The sequence below is a fragment of the Podarcis bocagei genome, assembly GCF_964188305.1.
Source record: "Podarcis bocagei genome assembly, chromosome: 8".
NCBI classification, from domain to species: Eukaryota; Metazoa; Chordata; class Lepidosauria; order Squamata; family Lacertidae; genus Podarcis; species Podarcis bocagei.
The window spans coordinates 64,102,614-64,122,189 of NC_138133.1; the positions used below are offsets into that span (position 1 = coordinate 64,102,614).

The window sequence follows — 19,576 nt, forward strand, 5'->3', positions numbered from 1 at the left end:
AAAACAATTGTGATATTGCTTGGATGTAGTTCTGTACACACTTACCTAGAGGGAAGGACCATTGAATTAAATTGGTATTACTTTGAGTAAACATGAATAGGATTGAGCTGAGGAGGGTCCTATTTGGAACTGATCCTCCATCCTGGGATGAAGCTGAGAAAGCTGATGAAAATTTAAGTGGACAAGACATAGCACCAGTGGGACATGGCTATCTCTGGCTGAATATAAACTGTATAATAAGGACAGGGAATGACATACTGGAGGTGGTGTCACTCTGGACATCAAAGACGACATTAAGACTAGCAAGCTAGAAATCCCTGAAGGGGCAGGCCCTTTCACAGGACTCTTGTGGTTGGTGATACTGGGCCACTTATTAATTTAGTACAAAACATACTATCACTGCCCTGATCAAAATGCTTCAGGATATCTTGAGATGAAGAATAAAATCAAGGAAGCATCCTAAGGATTCAGATGTTGTAGTGATGAGTGACATTAATTACCCATACATAGACTGGCTCTATATGTGTTCCAGTCATGACCAAGAGGTAAAATTTCTATATAGAGGCAGCCCCCTGTTTATGCAAATTCTAAATGTGCATAACAGCATATTTTGCCAAATCCAGAAATATCATAAAGACATTACTGAAACATCACTAAAATGGTGAGCTGGAGCGGGGTGTTTGCAGACTTTTTCAGTGGGTTTCAGTTATACGTGATTTAACTGTTGTGCTTGGTGCCTTGGAATGTAACCCCACATAAACAGGGGACTGCCTGTACACTAAATCACTCTGCCCTAGAACAGTTGGTCATGCAATTGATCAGAGTGGTAGTGACCCTGGATTTAACCTTGAGTGGTGTCCAGGATCTAGTGTGAGATGTAAGTGTTGTCGAACCAATTGAGAGTGGTGACCATAGTGCTGTTTAATTAGATATACATGTACATGGCCAATTGCCAAGAAAAATATAACACAATCACATTTTACTTCAAAACAGGAAACTTCCCCAAAATGAAGGGATTGATAAAAAGGAAATTGAAAGCCAAAGATATTAAAATGCTTGGGAGTTGTTAAAAAACACAACAGTAGAAGCTCAACTGCTATATAAACATACTATAAGGGCCAAGAGGATAGTAGCGTGGTTAATGAGCAGAGTCAAAAGCCCTATTAGAGGCCAGAATGCTTCCTTCAAAAATTTGAAGTCTTGTCCAAAAGACTTCAGAACATGAAGAAAACAAAGTGGAACACAATCCTTGGCAAAACAAATGCAATCAAGACAGTAAGATAAAGGTAAAGGGACCCCTGACCATCAGGTCCAGTCGTGACCGACTCTGGGGTTGTGGCGCTCATCTCGCTTTATTGGCTGAGGGAGCCGGTGTACAGCTTCCAGGTCATGTGGCCAGCATGACTAAGCCGCTTCTGGCGAACCAGAGCAGTGCACAGAAACGCCGTTTACCTTCCCGCTGGAGCGGTACCTGTTTATCTACTTGCACTTGGACGTGCTTTCAAACTTCTAGGTTGGCAGGAGCAGGGACCGAGCAACGGGAGCTCACCCCGTCGCAGGGATCCGAACCACCAACCTTCTGATTGGCAAGTCCTAGGCTCTCTGGTTTAACCCACAGCGCCACCCACGTCCCATAATCAAGACAGTAAGGGATGCTAAAAAAGAATTTGAGCAGCACATTGCTAAAAACCTGAAGACCAACAACAAAAAGCTATATAAATACTTTAGTAACTGAAGTATAGGGGAACTGTTGGGCCCTTGGATGAATAGGGAGTCAAATGTGTACTAAAGAAGGATAAGGAGATTCTAGAGAAGCTGAATTACTTCTTTGCATCTGTCAGTGGAAGATAAAGGGTAGGTCCTAGTGCAGGGGTCTTCAAACTAAGGGCTGCAGGCCGGATCCGGTCCACCAGCCTCCTAAACCCGGCCCGCCTGAGATGCATGAGTACTGGCAAGGAGAATGTCCAAAATATTACTGAAGGCATAGCCGTGTTGATACTAAGCTTGGGCAGCGCTTTAGTGCCCTTGCGCATGTGGAAAGCGAGGAAAAGCCGTGAGGCAAAACAAGCACAGCGGGCAAAGGTGGAACTGAGCCTTTGCGGTGGGAGGATAATATGGTGGCCTGGTTGGTTCTTTTGGCGCGTGCGCACTACGGTGTTTGTGTATTCTAGCTGCGCGGTGGCAGCATTGTCAGCGGCTCTGGGGAAGGAGGGGAAGATGGTGTTGTCCTCGCTGGAGCAGAAACTGTCCTGCTTGGAGGCCAAGCTGAAGCAGAAGAACAGGGAAGTCCGGATGTGCATCGACCTCAACTTGGAGATCTGTCTGACCCAGGCTTGGCCTAGTAAGGGAGGCTTTGAGGGGAGAAACGGTGGCGGCGGCAGCGGCAGCAGGGGTGGCTCCATGGAAGCCCCCCCCCCCTGCTTGGGTGACGGACACAGGCCTGCCTAGCACGAGATGCACCTGCCGGGTTCCCCCACCTGGAGGGAGGCATGTGCGTGCTTGGAGAGGCGGAAGCGAAGGCAGGGCTGCAGCTCCGCCCTGCCAGGCTGCTCCTGCTTTTCCTGGGGGCCACCTCCGAAGCACCTAAAGTTTCTTCTCCACAGCGGAGCCGCTGGGGACTTGGCTACTATGGGGAGCCTTACCGCATGTGGCAAGGTGCCCTCGCCATCCTCCGCCAGGCCGTGTGGCCAGCGGTGCCCTCTCCTCTCCAGAGCCCACGCGCCTTTGTCCAGCATGGTGGCCCACCCACAGCTCCAGTCCCTGGCCACCACCGCATAGGGCTGGCCACTCCTCTGGCTGCTTCTAGCTGCCGCTGACGCTACTGCTGCTGCCTTGTTGTAGCCGTGGGGGACTGCCTTTGGGTCACTTTCTGTGGGGTGGGGGAAATAGAAGCCTTCTTTGTCATCAGTTCTGGAGAGTTCGGGGTTTAATTTTATTATATTTCACAACTCTTTCTCACTCTACCAAGAGTTTTCCAGGGGAGCTGTCACTTTTCTCTCTCTTCTCTCTGAGGTTTTGCTAAGAGCTTTCAGCCGGCAACTGGTGTCCTTGGACACCCCCGGGGCTTTACTTGCCGCCTCCTCTCTCCCCGACCTCAAACTTGCATGTCAGCCTCCTGGAGCTCAGGAGGCGCTTGTATCACCAAAGAAAGAATTGGGGAATGGGGATTTGTGTACAGGAGAAAGATTTGTCCCCCGTTCTCTCTCATTCTTTCTCAAGTAGTTGCTTGTGTGAGGCTGGGGGCGTGTGGCGACGGTCATAGTGGGAGAGTTGGGGGGAAATCTTCAGTGAACAAATTGGCAAAAAGTGTACCCTTTTATTACAACCCCCAACACACACACACACACACACACACACACACACACACACACACACACTTTAATTGTAGTTGATTTGCAGGGAATCTGGGTTCCTGAGTTTTCCAAACCCACTTTTCAAAAGCATCCTGGATTCCAGACATCTCATTCTTTCTTTAAACAACTTCAGTTTCGGCGCAGTTGAAAAGTTCATGTTGATTAAAATTGTTCTTCATTTTAAACATTTTATTGTTTTTTCTGTTTTTTGTGCACTACAAATAAAATCTGTGCAGTGTGCATAGGAATTCGTTCATATTTTTTTCAAACTATAGTCTGGCCCCCAGCAGTGTCTGAGGGACAGTGAACCGGCCCCCTGTTTAAAAAGTTTGAGGACCTCTGCCCTAGTGCCTGAACTAACTCTTACAGGGAGGGAGTATGACGAACTGAGGCTGATAGTGGTGACGAGAGATGACATTCTAGACAAAATAAAAAGTTGTGTAAATCATTTTAAGATGCATTTAAATGCAAATCATTTAAAGCAAGCAGAAATCTTTCACCCAACATGGAGCTCGAACCCACAACCCTGAGATTAAGAGGCTCATGCTCTACTGACTGAGCTATCCCAGGGGTTCATCTGACAACCAAGAACATAAGAACTTGCTGGCCCATCTACAGCAACCTGTTCTCTTTCAGAAACATTACTGCTTCCAACTGTGGAGTCAGAGTATCGTCATCATGGCGAGTAACCATTGATAGTCCTCTCCTCCATGAACTTGTCTTTTAAAACTATCACTGCCTCCTGTGGGAGTGAGTTCCATAGTTTAACTGTGCTCTACGTGAATAAGTAATTCCCTTTATCTGTTCTGTATCTTCCAACATTGAGCTTCATTGGATGTTCACAAATTCTAGTGAGAATTCACACATTATGAGTGAGGGAGAAAAAACTAATTTTTTTTCAATTTCTCCATGCCATGCATAACTTAATGAACTTATATCATGTCACCTCTTACTCACCTTTTCCAAAAATAAAAAGTCCCAAATGCTTCAACCTTGCTTCATAGGGGAGTTGTTCCACTCCCTTGATCATTTTGGTTGGTGCTTTTCTTAACTTTCCTCATCTCTACAATATTCTTTTTAGGTGTGGAAGCCAAAACTGTATACAGTATTACAGATGCAGTTGCACCATAGATTTGTATAACTGCATTATGATATCAGCAGTTTTATTTTCAATTCCTTTCCTAATGATCCCTAGCATGGAATTTGACCTTTTCACTGCTTCTGCACACTGGGTCTACCTCTTCATCAAACTGTCTACTGTGACCATAAGGTCTTGTTTCTGGTCCGTCATGACCTCTCAGACCTGTCAGAGTATGTATGTGAAATTATGATTTTTTGCTCCAACATGCATGTGTTACATAAAGCATTAAACTTGCAATTCAGTCAGTTTGGAGAGGTATTTTTGGAGCTCTTCGCAATCTCTTTTTTGCTTTAATAACCCTGAACAATTTAGTATCATTAGAAAACTTGTCCACCTTACTACTCAGTCCTAACTCTACATCATCATCATCATCATCACCACTTTTGATACCTTTTTCATGATCAAACTGAACATCTTCCCCTTTTGCATTTATGTGTGCCAACTGTTTATTTTTCCTTGATTCACTGTGTTGCTCTATTATTTAGGTACCCATACATTTTAGGTACAGTGGTGCCTCGCAAGACGAAAAGAATCCATTCTGCGAGTCTCTTCGTCTTGCGGTTTTTTCGTCTTGCGAAGCAAGCCCATTAGCGGCTTAGCGGATTAGCGCTATTAGCAGTTTAGCGGGTTTAGCGGATCAGCTGATTAGCGGCTTAGCGGATCAGCTGATAAGTGGCTTAGCGGCTTAGCGGATCAGCTGATAAGCGGCTTAGCGGATCAGCTGTTAAGCGGCTTAGCGGCTTAGGATCAGCTGATAAGCAGTTTAGCGGCTTGGGAAAAGGGGGGGGGGAGGGAAAAAAAACCCGCAGGAACTCGCAAGACATTTTCGTCTTGCGAAGCAAGCCCATAGGAAATTCGTTTTGCGAAGCACCTCCAAAACGGAAAACCCTTTCGTCTAGCGGGTTTTCCGTCTTGCGGGGCACCACTGTAATCTTTAAACCATTAACTTACCATACTATTTACCTTTGTTTCTGTGTTTTGTAATTAAATTTAATTCTGTATTTATTTAAAACATTTCTTGCCCACTCTTCATTGCCAAAGCCTTTCTGTATAATTCTAGTAACTAGACATAAGTGCCCCAAACATTACTATTTGTCTGCTTTTAATTTCATTTAGGGACAGATGCATGTGGTTATAGAAAGATGGTAAATCCTCACTATTTTTAATTGGGATAGATTGTCAAGCATAGATTTAGCATAGTCTTTTTATAGAATATGGCCCAGCAACTGGAGAAGGTCAAGGGCAGAGAGCAGGCTAGTGAACAGTCTTGGGAAGCCAGCCACCAGGTGAATTTTGGAAAATATTGGGAGGGTGAAGTTGAAATAGGTCTGTTAAGCAACTGTGCTTAATTGCTCAGATATTCTAGTTAAAAACAAACAAACCCTAAGGCTGATTTGGATGGAGGGGTGATTTCTGAAGTGGTTGGTTATAATTAGATAAACCAACTGCAATTGCAAATGGTTGGGATGGGGTAACTGCAGTTTCTTGTCTGGCCTGGCCCCACAGGTTTTGCTTTGTTTTAAAATTTCTTTGGCGGTAGACAGTGTAGAACTTTATAGGGCTCTCTAAAACCCATCATTCTTGATACTCAGTTATTAGAAAGATCTGCTCTCATGGTTATCACCAAAAATTAGATGTTTGGGAAAGCTAGTTTCACAAAATCTTGTTTGTGTCTGTGGTGATATATTTATAAAGGATCTGCATGAAATTTTCTTTCAGAAATGGGGAAGACTTTGTGCAGAATGTATACATGTTACAATGTAGATGTAGATATTTATACTTGGCCACATTTTGGAGCATCTCTTCTGATAAGCATGTGAACTGGCCATTTGTTTAATCATACCAGTTATATCACTGCTGTGTTTATACAGCATTGTGCTGTGGCATTTAGCACATCCTTGTACTAATTTCTTTTTTTTTGGGGGGGGTACAGTTGTTCCTTAGTCTTCTCATATTCTGTTATGTGTGTTTTCTGCAGTCCTCAACATACCAAAATTACCTGAATTGAACATAGTACAGTGGTACCTCGCAAGACGAATGCCTCGCAAGACGAAAAACTCGCAAGACGAAAGAGTTTTTCGTTTTTTGAGTTGCTTCGTAAGACGAATTTCCCTATGGGCTTGCTTCGCAAGACGAAAACGTCTTGCAAGTTTGTTTCCTTTTTCTTAAAACCGTTAATACCCAGGGAAACCGTGCTTCGCAAGACAAAAAAATTGCAAGACGAAAAAACTCGCAGAACGAATTAATTTCATCTTGCGAGGCACCACTGTATCTGGAATCAAAAGTACTATGTGTAGAACCTAAGGGGCACTACAGGCCTGCTGAAAACTGTTCCTGATAGTTTTATGTAGTGTGGGGTTGTGCAAGTGTTTGGCTCTTGTGTCAGTTTTCCGTATTAGACTGTCAGATGCTCCTGGAAAATTCAGAAGCATGACATGGGGGATATAGGAGGAACTCTTGAAAATGTGGTGAGATTTACTGTAAAACAAGGGTATATATTTGTATTAATAATTTGTGACATGGATATATGTGGGCAGGTGAGTTGATACACTTTTTGACAATTTGTAAATTTTTGGACAGATTTGAAAGACTGACTAAATTTAAAGTAAAATGTTTCTTTTTATTTAAAAAGAGTCTAGTATATATTAAAGTGGTCAGTGCCACTGAAACTGGTGGCTGGTGCATGTAGTCAAATATTTCTTTCTTTCTTTTTTAATAGGCTGAAGTTGTAGCCTCTGACATGGCTGCAGCCTCTCCAAGATCTGGAAGCAGTAATAACTATCATGGAAGACTGCAAATGCAAGTAACTAGTAAGTAAAAATTTGCAAATCATAAACCTGATCCTTTAAATGCCCTCTTGTTAGCACAAACTTGTAATTTGCCATTATTCACCTTTGGTGAGCAGAAATTGCTTCAAGGTGACCAGTCAGTGCTGATCCAGTCCTTCTAGTTTTCTCTGTCTCTTTAAATGGAAGGTATAATTTGTGTATGCACAGTGAAGTGTATTGCCATAGTGTTTCTTTGTGTCTCTGTTCCTCTCCCACTGAGAGGCGTGGGGCAAAAAAATTGTATGGCTCCCTTTAGTGGTTCTGTTGTGTTATACATACAGATTTTCAGTCTTGTAATCCTAAACAAGGATGTTGGTTTTTTCCATTAATGGTCTTCTGGGTTCTAAGAACAGACTTCCTTGTTACACTTATGGATATTAGTAGTAGCTAACAGTACAGTGGAGTGCTCCCGTTCAGATTTCTTGCCATTCCATTTCTCTATCCTTTCTAGTTTTGTGTCTCATCCCAACCCCCAAATGATCAGCCAGCATTACATGTCCACTGAGCCTGCTTAGTCCTGTTTTTGTGGGCTGCTCCCTTTATTTTTTGCACTTCTGCAAGCCTTCAGGTTCTTCCAAGTCTGCTGATGCCTCCCTCTTGTTTGTGGATGGTGTCATTTTGACTACTAGGAAGTGGCACACATTGAATAGGGTTAACCATTAGTATACATTTGATTGTTTAGCCACTGATTACAACGAACATATAGAACTATAAATCACAAACTTATTATACATTTGGAAAACCTAACGGAAACAAGCAAAGTCATTTTATATTAATTACCTGTGTGGTCTAAAATAATTAAAAATTATCTTTCTTAGAAAGGACAGAATTGATTCCGTAAAAGCTTGATGAGTGTGCATTGCAGAAATGGCAGATGGAGCAATCTTTGTTTTTTTGTCACTCCATTTATGTTGTGGCTTACGGACACTGCTATTTTTCACTGAGCATACTAGTTTTGAATTTTCAGTAAAATGAATCCCAACTGTTTCCCTCTTGCAGTACTATAGAGAGAGCTTGTCTGTAAATTGTGGGGTGGATTGCCACTGCCATAAACACAAATATCTTGTGTATAGGAGTGAAGCAATTTTTTATCCAGTACTGTTGTCTGTTTATATTGAAATCATAAAATTACAGCAATAGTACAATGTTTAATAGCTGGCTATTAGCTATACCCGTTATTGCTGAAGAAACTGCAGATATCTCATGAGTCTTACAATCTTCCTGGGAAACCAGGAAAGTATAGCTTGTTTGGGTGGTTCAGTGGTCATCCTTTAAACCTGAGGTTACTGGAAGATAGATCTCTTAATTAATGTAAGTGTAATAAGTGAACTTTGTATATTACTTTGAGAGCTTATTTAGCTGAAAAATGGCAAATATTTGTATAGCATTTTAGAATAATCAGAGAACTTCACATATATTATAGACACAAATGCTTTAAGTTATCTTTTCGAGCCTCAAATTCAATAAGTAATTCTTGCAAAGCAAAAATTAGTACTTTAAAACTCTGAAACGGTAACAGTCTGAGATGTCATTTTACCTGGCAATGTCAGCCTACATTTATTTAGCTCTTTGGTCTCCTGAGAAGCCAAGAACACAGCAACTTCTGAAAGGCCCAGTTGGCTTGGGGCCAAATACCTTTCACTCCTTTGAGCCTTTGACTGGTAACAAACTCCATGTCATTGAAGTTCACAAATGATGTAACAAGGTATGCATGGATGGGCAGGAAATCTAGTTACATTTTTTTTTCTAGTTTTAGAGATCTCCAACAATCCTTCTTCCTCCCTGCCAATTTCTGCTGAATGACCCTGCATTTGAAATCTTCCATTTTAAAAAGCAATCTAATTTGATACAGAACAGTGGCTGAGATTATAGTTGCTTTCAGGGTTCACCAGTAGTGTAATCCTGCTGTATTTAACTCCAATAGACTAGAACTACTGCTGTCCAGTAAACTGTTGTTATTTAGGAAATGTATATACTACCCTTCGTCAAAATGCTACAGTGCAGTTTGCAACATAATAAACAAGATAATGTAAATCCATAATATCCACACAATACAAAAATTAAAAATTATATAAATACAATTCATAATAATAAGAAATATATAATACATACTAAAATATAATAGATAATGAACAATACATATAAGTAGCAGTGTCAAGTTATACATTTGTGAAAAAGGGGAAATGAGAGGTGTGTTCCTAATAGTTTGTAATACCGTACTTTTCTGTGTATAAGACTAGTTTGTTTTCTTTAAAAATTATGCAAAAAAGTGGGGACCATCTTATACATGGATAGTGAATAGGGTGGACGTTTGATTGGTTGCTGCCATGGCTGTTAGTGACTGTTAGGCGTGTTATTGGTTGCTGCATCAATGGCTGGTGTTGATTGGCTGACGCTGTGGCAATTGGGTGGGCGATTGGCAGTTTGTTCCGGCGATGGGACATGAGGCAGATTTTGGGACGCGTGTGGATTTTCGGCAGCCCCCCCCCAAACAAAGCTCAACAACTCTGTGCCATCTCCCACATTTTCTTAAATATGAATCCCCCAAAATAGGGGGCATCTTATACATGTGGGTGGTACTTTACCGAAGTACAGAGGTGAATATAAATATACTATAGATACAGCATGCACCTGCCTCTTAATCTATGCTAAATCAACACAGTACTAATGTTATGAATGCAGCCATTTTTTTAAAAAAATATGAGCCCGCAACACCTATTAGCTTGCTTCTCTAGATAACATCCATGGTATATTTTATTATTGTATGTAGATTGGTTCTTCACAAACAGTGCTGTTGTTTCTGCACTTTGCTTGACTGTTGCAGTCAAGACTGAAGAAGGCAAAGCAATTTAAGCACACTGTAGAGTGAATATTGTTTGCTTAAGGCTTTATGTGAATAACAATGGTCTTCACATTTTCTGGTGTGGAAGACTGGCAAACTTTGTTATCTATTTCAATTCATTGCCATTTCCTCCATTTATCTTTTCTGTCACCTGAATAATAAATTATATGAAATATAGGGTAGTTTGTATTTCTTTTAGTTTAATGTGTTTTTCATCTGTTCATTCACTTATTCCATATTCTGCTCACCTTGGGCAAAGGATGAAGTATTGAATGGATAGGAAATATTGAATTAGATCACAGAAATTCATCTAGGGAAAGAATGAAAAGAAACATTTTTTTTTAAAAAAAGACTTTCTTAAATTGCATATGATTTTAAAACTAAGGTTTTCATTCAGTTTTTCTATTTTCCTAAAAAACAAAAATAGCTCACTACATAGTATACAATTCAACATGGTTTGGCACTATGAGAACAAGCCTAGAAGGAGCCTTGGATGTGTGTATTCCTTCCTTCCCTTATGTGCTCAAAATACTTAGTCACTTCCTGTTTTTTGGCAAACCAAAGTTTGTTTATATCAAAACTGGCAAACTGTAATTTGTGCTTGCTCTGCAAACCAGGATCACAGTCTGTGTTTTAATCCTGGTTTGCATGGCAAGTACAAATAATAGTTTGTCAGTCACTCCCTAGTAACAAACTCTTCAGATAGAGAGTGGTGACAGACAAGAAGCAATACAGGGCCACTGAGAAACAAGAGGGAGGTGAACTTTATTTCCTTAAGAACATGAGCATCTCATGTATAACTTAAGTAGATCTTAGCTGGAGTTTACTTTGAAACGGAACAGCATAATCTATTGTTTAGTCTAGAAGTGTATTTAAGTTTACGATCAGTTTTGACACAGTGATGCCCAGTTGATGGTGTCATGCTCAAAAATAGGTCTGGAGGAATCAAATACTACATGTAATCCCTGTTATGTTAGTACTGAAATGGCCCATGTGGGTATTGGATTCATAATAGTTTACTGACCCATAATTTTTAAAATGTCGAGTTATACAGTGCCTCTGAAGGATACAGTGGCCCTTTCCTGTTTGTTTGTATACATATCATCAGTGCCCCCCCGAGATACACAGGGGTATGCATACCCCTAAACATTTTGTGAATCTTTGTACTTTTGTGCATTTACTGTATTTATTTCCCATGATTTGAACTATAAAATGGTGATTTTCTTGAGTCAAAATGAGAGTACGCCTAAACACTGCATATCATAGGTATATATATTGACATTGTAAATGAGTTATGCTGAATATTAAACCAAAGCTCCTGAGAGCCAGAAGTAGTGTTCCCCTATAGCCATACACTTAAAATATCTGCACTTTTTGCTATTCCACACCATCCCCTCTTGCCCCTGTCAGTGTTTTTGCCCTAAGATGAAAGATGAAATGTGTTCTGTTTGATTTTTTTTAAAAAACTGCCAGAAATAGGGTACTTGAACATTAGGTTGAAGGTCCTTCTCTCTGTGTGTCCCCTCTGAGGGAGGTGCAGAAGATGGTAGGCCTTCCTTTCCTGTTTATGAAAGGCTGTCCCAGGAAAGCACACTTAGTACCATCCCTATCTTGTTGTTTTTTCCTGGTGCCTAAAAGAGTTCTGCTATCCTTCTGCCTTTTCTGAGACCAGAGGATGTTTGATTTGTTTGAGAAGAATGGAAAAGTAGTGTAATACAGATACTTTTAGTGTTATTCTTTCATCTTTTTTTAGAGGTGGTATTTGGACTGTTGCAGTGACCTATTGGGGGTTGAGCTGTATGGCCATGTCTCTTCACTTGACATTGAGTACACATTGAGTTGAACTGCTACATTTTTCAGTAGAAACTGAGAAAGCAAACATTGTTTTTTCAATTTATTATTGAATAGATATGTTTGTCATTTTACAATATGAAATGTTTTCCAGAGGTTATAAGCAATGTTTTTGTTAGTTTCTAGTGCCAAACTGAAAAGAAAAAAGAACTGGTTTGGTGGAACTGCCATCTATACAGAACTAGTAGCTGATAGTGAAGTTAAGAAAACGTCTAAATCTAACAGTTCCTCAAATCCAAAATGGGATGAACAGTTGACTGTGTAAGTAGATCTTTCTTCATAACTTTTATTATTGTGAACAACTTCCTTTCTGTGGGATAATGATTTGCTGAGATGCATTTATTATTTTACAAGATTTTTATGGAGGTTACTTGCATCTTATACTTATTTCGCTTGGCACACTTGGCCAGGAAATAATTAATTAAATAGAAAGTGGGTGGGACAGGCCAAAAGAAGGGCCAGTGGGCAGCAACAACCCCTCTGTGCCCCCATTATTTTCCTTTCCATGAGGCAGCTAGAAAAAGATTGAGGAAGGTAGATGGGATGTGAAGCTGCAGGGAGAGTGCATGAGTACAAGCTGCCATATCATGGGTTTTCCTCAATTTTGCTTTTGCACACGATGGCCAGAAACGTAATCTCCACGTAAGATGTAAGTTACCTGTACCTCTTAATAAAAATAAACCTAAGTGCTATAATATGAAATACTGGTAAATAATATAAAATACTATATTATTCAGCACCAGCAGGTGTAGTGTTTGGGACTGCTCCAAGTCTCTTGCTCTTCTCGAAAAATCTCTGTACACACAAAAATATGAGATCCTTCACTCTGATAAGTATGTTCGATGTTCGTATCAGAGCTGAAACATTAACAGGGGAAAGAACTTATGGATAAGGAGGGCTTCCATTTTTTGACACCCCTGTCCACCCAGTATGGAATAACTAGCTATGCAGTGAATGATGTGGTCAGAGAACATTGGCTATATTCCTTCAGTTCACAGTGGCTACATAGAGAGCCAAGAATAATCTATAGGTAACAAAATGTGTGGTTTCAGGAAAGATTAGGTGAGGCTATGTAGCCCAAATCAGTATGAAATTGATGATTTATGACACCAATGCCTAAAGTATAAAAATCTACAACTTGTTAAAGAACAACTTTATCTTCCTTCCCATTATGTTTCTAATTTCTTTTCTGTTTGTTTTATTGTATTCATTTTTATTTGAGTTTCAAATGTTTTTTGTAATTACTTTTATGTTAATGTATTTTAACACACTTAACAACAACAACTTTATTATTTAAACAACAACAACAAATTTATTATTTATACTACTACTACAGTGTTACTATTTATACCCTGCCTATCTGGCTGGGTTACCCAGGCACAATAAATGCAGGCTCATTCAGGGTTTTTTCTGTCCTTTCCTTTCCGTAAATACAGGACTCAGTAGACTTCTATCCATGCTTTTGCTTGTAAAAAAGTAGACTTGCTTTCAGGATTCTGGTCTGGGAAATAAGTGGTTTGACTGTTTCACAAGCACTTGGCCCTTCTAAATATTCTCTTCAAACTGGCAATTTTATTCACATGATTCCCTCTAGGTGCAAACTAAGCATAACTAAAAGCTGGGATGCTGCATTTTTTCTGCCACCTGTGTTTTCTACTATGGGATTCCAACCTGATGCAAGCTGTGCCATAACAAAATGTGTAACTGCTGTACTGTGTAATATCCTGACTCTTGCATATATCTGGAACTTAACTAGACTTGGGTGTCTAGGCTGGGGAGAGGTCTTCAGAGCAGTGTACTTGCATTTTTCAGTGGGCGGCGGGGGGCGGGGGGGGGAAAGAAATAAATTCAACATTGACAAATTTGACTGTTATTAAACACAGCTGTTTAACTTCATAATGCAGATTTATGTCTAAACTCTATTTAGGCCTAGCTGTTGTTTTGTATGTTGAATATGATGAAACTGACAGACTGTAGTGTGCCATGATGAAAAAGGAATTGAAACTTGTTTGTTGTTTATAGGAATGTGACTCCGCAGACCACTTTGGAATTTAAAGTTTGGAGCCATCATACTTTAAAAGCTGATGCTTTGTTAGGAAAAGCCACTGTAGATCTTAGACAAGCTTTGGAAATGCATGATAGAAGATGTAAGTTTCCAATTTATTTAAATTTCATTAGTTAACAAAATCTTTATATGAAAATGTGTCTTGGTTTTTGTAATATATATGTTTAACTGCAGATGATGTTCCAATTGTTACATATATTGTAGCTATATATAAAGGCTTAAGGCTTACTTGATCTTGCATAATTTCTCCCACCCCACTTAAACTGACCTTGCTGGTGACTGTAGCAATGTTATGATTGATAAAACATAACCCATAAAACAAATTGGAATGTGTATGAGCAAATCTGTGAAGGTTCATTTTATGAGGCTAATGCATCTTGCATGAGCAGGAGCCCCATGTTAACAAGCTGTCTCCAACCACATTTTCAGAGATTTCCCATTTATAGTACAGCCAGTGCTTTTTTCTGGGGGGATGCAGGGGAACCCATACCCCTAAACATTTTGTGAGTCTAAGTTTGGCCTCATTAAGGGGCAGTATTTCAATATGAGTAGGAAAATGAGAGTGCCCCTAAACATTTTTTAAGAAAAAAAAGCACTGAGTACAACCCCCCTCAACAGTGAACTCCTGCCATTTCTCCTTGGCTGGCGCACCATGAGCAAGAGAGAAATAAGGGCATGCTGGGCTGGATTGAGAGAGGTATTTGATCTATAGGCTCCAAGGATGCCCCCCTATACCTCTAGCACACCCCCACAACAGGAAGAAAACTATGTTAGCCTTGGAGTTGATGAAGTGAGTTTCTCTCCTATAGAAACTAATGAGAGAGAAATTGAAAAAGGTAAAAAAACCACCCCAAAACAAAACCCAAGAACTTTAGAATTATTTAGATCAATTGCTCCTGCCACTGTCCAACTCCTGCTGTGGCTGACAAGGCTTAGATAGGACCGTACCCGACCATGGATTCTCCCTTATGCTCTACAGTAGCATTCACTGTTAAGCATCTATATAATGTGGAAAATCATGCTGTAGCAGTGTAATCTTAATATTTGAATCAATCATTCCAAAGAATTAAAATGAAAAGTCAAGTATTAATGCAAGCCTACTTAAAATATATATATATAGCAATTATTTTTTCTAGTGACTGGTTCATTGAAATATTTTTTTTTCTTATAGTAGAAAGAGTCAAAGAACAGTTGAAACTCTCACTGGAAAACAAGAGTGGCTTGGTGCAAACAGGAGAACTAATAATTGTGCTTGATGGTTTGGTGCTTGAACAAGAATCTCTCACAAACCACAGTTCACTAGTAACCAGTAAGTTAAACTGGGGAAAATAAGATTAACCTTAATATCCCATGGTATAAGAAAGAAAATATCTAATTTTGTTTCTTATTGTTTAGTAGAAGTCCAGCAAAATGGTGATGCTTTACATGAAAACAGAGAAACATCCGCAAGAACCACTTCCAGGTCAGAGTTTTCTTTAAAGAAAACTATTTATGGTAACAATATAATCACCTTACTAAAATGTCATAAAACTGAATTTGTATTGCAGAATATCAGGTTGCATTTCAGAGTTCAGTTGGGATGTTTTGCAGTAAGAGTAAGAGAGGAAGTGCATTATTGAAAAATAAATCTGCTTTAGAATATGCATTTACTTTGGGGATGGGCATTTACTTTGACTCATTCTACTATGAGAAAGAGATTTTATTTACTTATTCATCTGCTTATTTTGAATGCATCTGATAATATGCTCTGTAGAGAAGGGAACTCCAACCTTTTTGGACCCATGGGCACATTTGGAGCTGGTTCCACTGTTGAACAGCTCTTACTGTCAGAAGGTTCTTCCTGATGTTTAGTCGGAATCGCTTTTCTTGTAACTTGAATCCATTGATTTGGGTCCTAGCCTCAGGATCAAGAGAAAACAAGCTTGCTTCATTTTCCACACTACAGCCCTTTAGATATTTAAAGATGGCTATCATATATCTTCTTTCAGTCTCCCCTTATCTAGGCTAAAGATACCAAACTCCCTCAACCATTTCCTACAAGGCCTGGTTTCTTACCTCTGATCATTTTGTTGTCCTCCTCTGCACACTTTCCAGCTTGTCAATATCCTTCTTAAATTGTGGTGCCCAGAGCTGAACACAGTATTTCAGGTGTGGTCTAACCATAGCAGAATAGAGTGGTACTATTACTTCCCTTGATCGGGACACTAGACTTCTGTTGATGCAGCCTAGAATAGCATAAGCTTTTTTAGCTGCAGCATACACTGCTGACTCTACTAAGACCCCTAGATCCTTTTCACATGTACTGCTAGCAAGCCAGGTGCCCCCTATCTTACATTTGTGCAGCTGTGTCTTCCTGTATAAGTGTATTTGCTCTTGGCTAGTATTAAATCAGAACACAATGATTAAAGTGTCCATCTGTAAAGCATATCTCATTATTTCAACTTCCCTTATTTCTGTCCATAATTTTTTAATTTGGGGCATGCCCAAAAGACATGCTGTATCCCACTACTGGTTGCCTTGCATCTCCAACATGAATTAATTCATTGTGCTATAAATACAATTAGACAAAGTGGCCTCAGGTGCCATGGAAAGATAAACTTATAAAAGTTTTCATTAAGATTCTTGCTAATTGTCTGGGGAACATTTTGTCATACCCCTTTTCACCAATTGAAGAGGATTTCCTATCCCAATCTTTCTGTCAATTACTGTGATAAGAATAGGTTGTGAAATCCATATTTCAGGATTCATATAACTAAGTTAGTTTTGTGGTGTTCCTTCTTAGCCACAGTATCTCAACTTCCATCAGCTCCGAGATGTCCAAGGTTTTTTTAACTAAAGTCTAAGCAGTGTTTCTAAACTGTAAATATTGAAAAAACTACAGTCAGTTTTGTTGCATTTCATTAATTGTCTCAAACCACTCATCTTGGCATTAAGTGGTGTGTATATATAAAAAATAAAAAGTAATATCACAGAAGGCAAATATTTCTCTCTCTGCTAGCCAACCCACTCCTGCTTTCTCTGCATGATTTACTGTGGGATGTATGTTTATGCACACCCAGCAGGAAAGTAATCAAGTATCAGATTCTTGCAGCCACCTGTTCTGGCTGCAGATCAGTTGGTGATTCTGCTGTGCTGTGAGCTATTTGCACATAAACACTTTTGCTGGCTAGAAATACTCTGTCCCTTTTCTGTGCTGGAGCTGTGGGAAGGAACATCACCCCCTGTGCATCCAGCTCAGAAATGCAGTGGGCTGATAAGGAGGAATAGACAGATTGGTTTCTGTGCTGACAAGGAAGTAAGAGGTTTGTCTTTCCTCTGCCAAAGTATTCACTCACCAAGATGGAATTCTATGCAATTATTTGTATGGAATCCCCAGTCTCCAATGGCAACCAGGTGAGTAGTTAAATACAAGACTGAATTTGCCACTAAAATGACAGATACTGGAGCTTTCTCCATTGAGTCTAATCAGCTACTATCCAGCATTGTTATTGATAATGTTAGCCGTTAAATTGAAGTTAATTACAGACAAGGCTACTTTGAATTCCCAGTTGGTTAAAAACTTTATTTTCAAATAGCATTTGATAGTTTTATCAGTCAGTGATCTACATTAGGAAAACTAACTAAATTATAATGTCACTATGAGTGGGTGGAGAAGAGATGGAATCCATTTAATGACTGTCCAAATATCACTTGCAATCAATGCAACAGAATTGACTGGCATCATATTGCACAATGCTTTTATTTACCGTATTTTTCGCTCTATAACACGCACCTGACCATAACACGCACGTAGTTTTTAGAGGAGGAAAACAAGAAAAAAATATTCTAAGCGAAACAGTGGATGTATGATTTTTGTGGTTCATGCTGTGGCCACAGACATGTGATCTGACGGTGGGTTTGGGGTAGCCCAATGCAAAAATCCTGAGGATCCATGTGGATCCATGCTTTGTAACCACGTTTTTGCGCCATTGCGGCCCCATGAAACAGTGGGTGCGTGTATTTTTTGGTGCAGGCTGTAGCCATGGACATGCTATGTGATCTGATGGTGAATTTGGGGTGACCCAGTGCAAAAATCCTGAGGATCCATGTGGATCCGTGCTTTGAAACCACGTTTTAAGTGGGGAGGGAAGGAAAAGCACTCAAGGGACAAGGAGCACACATGGGGGGTGTGGAGAAGGATGCTGCTAATAATGCAGAAGAGCCTCCTCTCCGGCTTTGCTGCTTTAAAACCAGCAGGCTCTGCGTCTCTCCCTTCTCCCCAGCAAGGAAACCACGATAGTAACCACTCTGAGACAAATCAAGAAAAATTGCGACCAACACTTTCCCCCAACAAGCGCAGTGAGGTCAACACACACACACACACACAGAGAGAACTGACCCTAAAGTCGCAGGGCGCTGGAAGTCGCAGGGTCGCTGGGAGAGTGAACGGGAAGCAAGAGCTGTTCGACAGTGGAATTTGCAGTGGAATTTGCTGCCAAGGAGTGTGGTGGAGTCTCCTTCTTTGGAGGTCTTTAAGCAGAGGCTTGACAACCATATGTCAGGAGTGCTCTGATGGTGTTTCCTGCTTGGCAGGGGGTTGGACTCGATGGCCCTCGTGGTCTCTTCCAACTCTATGATTCTATGATTCTATGAGAAGGAGAAGGAGCCCTCACACACAGAGAGACACACAGAGTGTCAATTCTAAAGTCACAGGGGCGCAGGGAGAGCGCAGGGGCGCAGAGAGAGTGAACGGGAAGCAAGAGGAGAAGGAGCCCTCACACACAGAGAGACACACAGAGTGTGGATTCTAAAGTCACAGGGGCGCAGGGAGAGCGCAGGGGCGCAGAGAGAGTGAACGGGAAGCAAGAGGAGAAGGAGCCCTCACACACAGAGAGACACACAGAGTGTCAATTCTAAAGTCACAGGGGCGCAGGGAGAGCGCAGGGGCGCAGAGAGAGTGAACGGGAAGCAAGAGGAGGAGCCCTCACACACACAGAGACACACAGAGTGTCAATTCTAAAGTCGCAGGGGCGCAGGGAGAGTGAACGGGAAGCAAGGGGAGAAGCAGTCCTCACGCACACACAGACACACAGAGTGTGGATTCTAAAGTCGCAGGGAGAGTGAACGGGAAGCAAGGGGAGAAGCAGCCCTCACACACACAGAGACACACAGAGTGTCGATTCTAAAGTCGCAGGGAGAGTGAGAGTGAACGGGAAGCAAGGGGAGAAGCAGCCCTCACGCACACACAGACACACAGAGTGTGGATTCTAAAGTCGCAGGGAGAGTGAATGGGAAGCAAGGGGAGAAGCAGCCCTCACACACACACAGACACACAGAGTGTCGATTCTAAAGTCGCAGGGAGAGTGAGAGTGAAAGGGAAGCAAGGGGAAAAGCAGCGCTCACACACACACAGACACACACAGTGTCGATTCTAAAGTCGCAGGGGCGCAGGGAGAGTGAACGGGAAGCAAGGGGAGAAGCAGCCCTCACGCACACACAGACACACAGAGTGTGGAT

General features: G+C 41.0%; 1 protein-coding gene across 2 annotated transcripts in view; it reads left to right on the top strand.

The window, feature by feature from the left end:
• The window catches only part of WWP1 (WW domain containing E3 ubiquitin protein ligase 1), a 55,731-nt gene that overhangs the window by 6,841 nt on the left and 29,314 nt on the right, over positions 1-19,576 (top strand). Inside the window, exons 2-6 of one of the 2 annotated variants that reach the window (XM_081204479.1) lie at positions 7,214-7,304; positions 12,135-12,276; positions 14,038-14,162; positions 15,252-15,389; positions 15,479-15,542. In XM_081204479.1, the coding sequence (XP_081060605.1) occupies positions 7,235-7,304; positions 12,135-12,276; positions 14,038-14,162; positions 15,252-15,389; positions 15,479-15,542 (539 nt within the window). In that variant the 5' untranslated portion in view covers positions 7,214-7,234. Of the gene's footprint in view, positions 1-7,213; positions 7,305-12,134; positions 12,277-14,037; positions 14,163-15,251; positions 15,390-15,475; positions 15,543-19,576 lie in introns of both variants that reach the window. The other variant, XM_081204478.1, reaches the window with a different exon arrangement.